This window comes from Spinacia oleracea, chromosome 4, assembly GCF_020520425.1.
Source record: "Spinacia oleracea cultivar Varoflay chromosome 4, BTI_SOV_V1, whole genome shotgun sequence".
Lineage (NCBI taxonomy): Eukaryota > Viridiplantae > Streptophyta > Magnoliopsida > Caryophyllales > Amaranthaceae > Spinacia > Spinacia oleracea.
The window spans coordinates 105,718,813-105,723,071 of NC_079490.1; the positions used below are offsets into that span (position 1 = coordinate 105,718,813).

The 4,259-nt window shown below is 24.1% G+C and overlaps 1 protein-coding gene across 1 annotated transcript; it reads right to left on the minus strand.

The window, feature by feature from the left end:
- Positions 1-2,586: 2,586 nt before the first annotated feature.
- LOC110790051 (probable calcium-binding protein CML25) lies at positions 2,587-3,868 on the minus strand. Its single transcript, XM_021994790.2, has one exon. The coding sequence runs from the start codon at positions 3,532-3,534 to the stop codon at positions 2,956-2,958; it is 579 nt and encodes a 192-aa protein (XP_021850482.1). The 5' UTR covers positions 3,535-3,868; the 3' UTR covers positions 2,587-2,955.
- Positions 3,869-4,259: the final 391 nt, after the last annotated feature.

A 4,259-nucleotide genomic window follows, 5' to 3' on the forward strand; every position in this document is an offset into this window, starting at 1 on the left:
TTTATTATTTATTATTTATTATTTATTATTTATTATTTATTATTTATTATTTATTATTTATTATTTATTATTTATTATTTATTATTTATTATTTATTATTTATTATTTATTATTTATTATTTATTATTTATTATTTATTATTTATTATTTATTACTACGTATTTATTATTTATTATTTATTATTTATTATTTATTATTTATTATTTATTATTTATTATTTATTATTTATTACTTCCTCCATTCTTTTTTAAATGACACAATTGTACTTTTGGCACTATGCATATAATATACTTTGACCATCAATTGTGATTTATACTTAACAAAAAATATAGGCATGTGGGGTCTTATTATATAATCGTCTCATCCTATAGTTTTATAATATCAAATTTTATAATTTTTAACCATTGATAATAAAAGGTATTAATGGTTGAAATATTGCATTGGCAAACGTGACAAAAAAATTGTGTCATTTAATAAAGAATGGAGGAAGTATTTATTATTTATTATTTATTATTTATTATTTACTACGTATTATTTATTATTTATTATTTATTATTTATTATTTATTATTTATTATTTATTATTTATTATTTATTATTTATTATTTTTTATTTTTTATTTTTTATTTTTTATTTTTTATTTTTTATTTTTTATTTTTTATTTTTTATTTTTTATTTTTTATTTTTTATTTTTTATTTTTTATTTATTATTTATTATTTATTATTTATTATTTATTATTTATTATTTATTATTTATTATTTATTATTTATTATTTATTATTTATTATTTATTATTTATTATTTATTATTTATTATTTATTATTTATTATTTATTTTAAAGAAGTTCCAATAAGTTCAGATAAGTTTCAATAAGTTCAATAAGTTCCAATAAGTTCAGATAAGTTCAGATCAGATAAGATCAGATAAGATCAGATCAGATAAGTTCAGATAAGTTCAGATAAGATCAGATAAGTTCAGATAAGTTCAGATAAGTTCAGGTCAAATAAGTTGAACAGAACGCACCCTTATTAGACTTAACATTAAATGCATACTTGGACCAAGGGCATTATTTCCTTCAAACCCGACTTAACCCGTTTATGACCCGACTAAATATGACCCGACCCGATATGAACCCGATCCGATATGAACCCGACATGATATGAACCCAACCCGATATGAACCCGTACCACATAACACAAACCCGAACAGAATCGTTAATTTTTCAAACCGACCCGAACCGAACCGATAGCAAAATGATCCGATTTTAACCCGAACTGATGAACCCGAACCGAAAACGAACCAATGACCCGATTTGACACCCCTACTTGCATATAATTAAGTTTTAGATGAGTTAATGATAAAATGTTAAGGAGTTACAAATCTAATCTAATATATATATAAAGGGGAGTTTTTTGAAGAAATTTTAGAGAGCCACTTAGGATAGCCATGTCATTAAGTGTAATTTAAAATAAATATTATATAAAGATAAACATAAAACTTTTAGATAATTTATAATAGGTTTACAAATCTGATTATCCAACAAACAAGATTAAAATATGCAAATAAACAAAAAGATAAAAAAAGATAAAAACAAAAAACAAAAAGATAGAAATTTGCAAATAAATAACTGATAAACTTTCAATAAAACTTTTTTTTTTTTAAATTGTTTTACATTTTTATGATCTATATATAAAATCATTGAAGATTAATTATTGATTGTTAATTTGTTACGTATCAATCCTACTTCCCCAACTCTATGTTTTGTTTGGTTTCTCCATTTTTTTTTTTTTCTTTATATTTTATGTTTTGTTGAATACTTGAATGTATTTGTTTTGTTCATAGTATATAAGTTCATTTAATATTTACGTTTATTTTGTCCATAGTTAATGATCATTGTTCATTGTGTAGGGTATTGTGTTCGTCGTTGATTGGGAATCGTAGCCAGAAGAATGCGTGCCCTACTAAATTTGTATGAAATTATCATACTTTGTGTTTACTACGTATTATTTAGTATATATGCGTAAATCTTTTAATTATTAAACAATTTTTAGTGTTGTTTAACATCAAGGTTTAACTTAAATTTTACGAGTTTCAACCTTGAGAACTCAAAAAAAATATTCTATTCTTTTTTTTAATGGGATCCTATAAAATTATTAAATGTTACTTTTCTAAAACAATATTTTGCAAGGTATGATAAATTTTATATTTATCTTTTGCATCAAAAATTTTATATCATCCAATTACAAAATTATAGGATAAAATTTTCACGAATCGTATTTGTGGTTAAAATTTTATCATCAAAAGATAAATATCTCCCATGCCGGTCTTCCCCTCTAAAAAAATAAATAAATAAATTCAAAGATTAACATAAAAAAGAAAAAATATAATTAGAATTTAGTTGTAATATTTAATTAGTAGTCTATCCTGTTATGAGGAGCACTTATTGTTTTTAAATATATAAAAAGAAGCATTATCCAGTATTATTTGAATTTGTTATTTTCTAAATATAAACCTTATAATATTGGGTTTCTAATAAGCCAATAAAAAAAATTAGACTGCAATAATAAAACATAAAAAAACAATTAAATTAACCCGTGCATTCAAATCTAGTAAAGGTATAATTGGGTTACATACAAATTTTAGAAATCAAAGCAGGAATACAAAATAAAATAAAATAAAATAAATCGCTGATGGCGAAAGGTTTCTTCTCTAAATCATCTTGTTCTTTTTTTTCCCACAACTTTGGAGATACAAATGGTCATTCTCACCTCATTTGAATTTCCGATTTTGTATTCGAGTATTGCAGATTTGCAGGTGGCTCTAGTTTGGTATTGAAGACGAATTTGGATTGCAGATATTTCTCAAAACTTAATTTCATTTTCATGGCCAGAAAAAATGTTAGGTTAATTTGTGAATGTGATTACGTCACAACATCAATTGATGGTGTGGCTTGTCACTAATCTATTGTCATTGTATTAAGACGTGCACCCATCATCATCATGGATTTGAATTCCTCAAAATTAATTGTTCCATCACCATCACTGTCAACCCCATGAATCATCCTTTTACAATCACCCAAAGAGACATCATCCCCTAAACTCTTCATTACCATTTGCAACTCTTCAACTGTAATTTTTCCATTTCCATCAGCGTCGTATATTGAAAATGCTTCTTTCATATTGTGCAAAACTTCATCTGAGTCAATACCTTTTGTGTTGAGAGCAACGAATTCATTAAAATCAATGAATCCATCTCCATCTGCATCAACCTCTTTTATCATTATCTGCAAGTCTTCCTCAGTCACTTGTTGGCCTAGACTTCCCATAATTGATCCCAACTCTGATGAGGAAATTTTACCATCACCATTGACATCAAATTTCTTAAAAACTAGTTCAAGCTCCTCCTTATTATTATTCCGTGAACGTAATGATGAGGAGAAAGGTTCAAACAAAGGATTTTCATGGCTACAATTTGCATCTTCTGGATTATTACTTATCCCCCTTTTCTTTTTGAAAAATGTTTGAGCAAAACCCATCAAATTTAATTTCAATAACTTTCTTAATAATGATTTAGGAGGATAATATAAAAAGCAATGATAACAGAGAAAAGGGAAAAGAAAAGGAGAAATATTGAGATCTTAATTCTTGAGCTTTTTTCATTAATTTTCTTTATCAAAACAGAATTTAAACTAGATTTGACGGAAACATAGTACTTCCTAATTGACTTTTTCTTGTTCTATTGTTAAAGAAGTTATTTTTGGATAAAATTATTTGATTTTTTCATAAGATTATGTTGTCAAATAATCTTTACGAAATATAAATTATGATGTATAAAATATTATCAAAAAATAATTAGGAAGAGTCTAAATTTGCATAATAGATAAATTTAAACCACAAACCCTTGGTTTATAATGAAATCATTGGATTTGATTAATGTAATCAAAATTATCCATAATTATTATTGTCATAAATTAACATGATATTTTATTAATTATGTTATTTGTTAAAAATATGAAATATAATGATCTCTATTTAAGGCTCTTGAATACTAAATTGGTTTTTCCTTTTGAAATTACTATTATACCCTAATTTGTCAATTTTTTCTTAAATGAAGAACATTTTTCTATGTTAAGTAAAACATAATTTTAACCATAAAACTTTCAGTTTATCTAGGCAATTACTCATAATCGACTTTAAACTATTAAATCAATATTAATCATTCATTTTTTCTAACATTATACTTGTACATGATTGACAAGTA

Excerpts from the sequence above, each read along its gene's own strand:
- LOC110790051 (XM_021994790.2), bottom strand. The coding sequence starts at position 3,534 with ATGGGTTTTGCTCAAACATTTTTCAAAAAGAAAAGGGGGATAAGTAAT.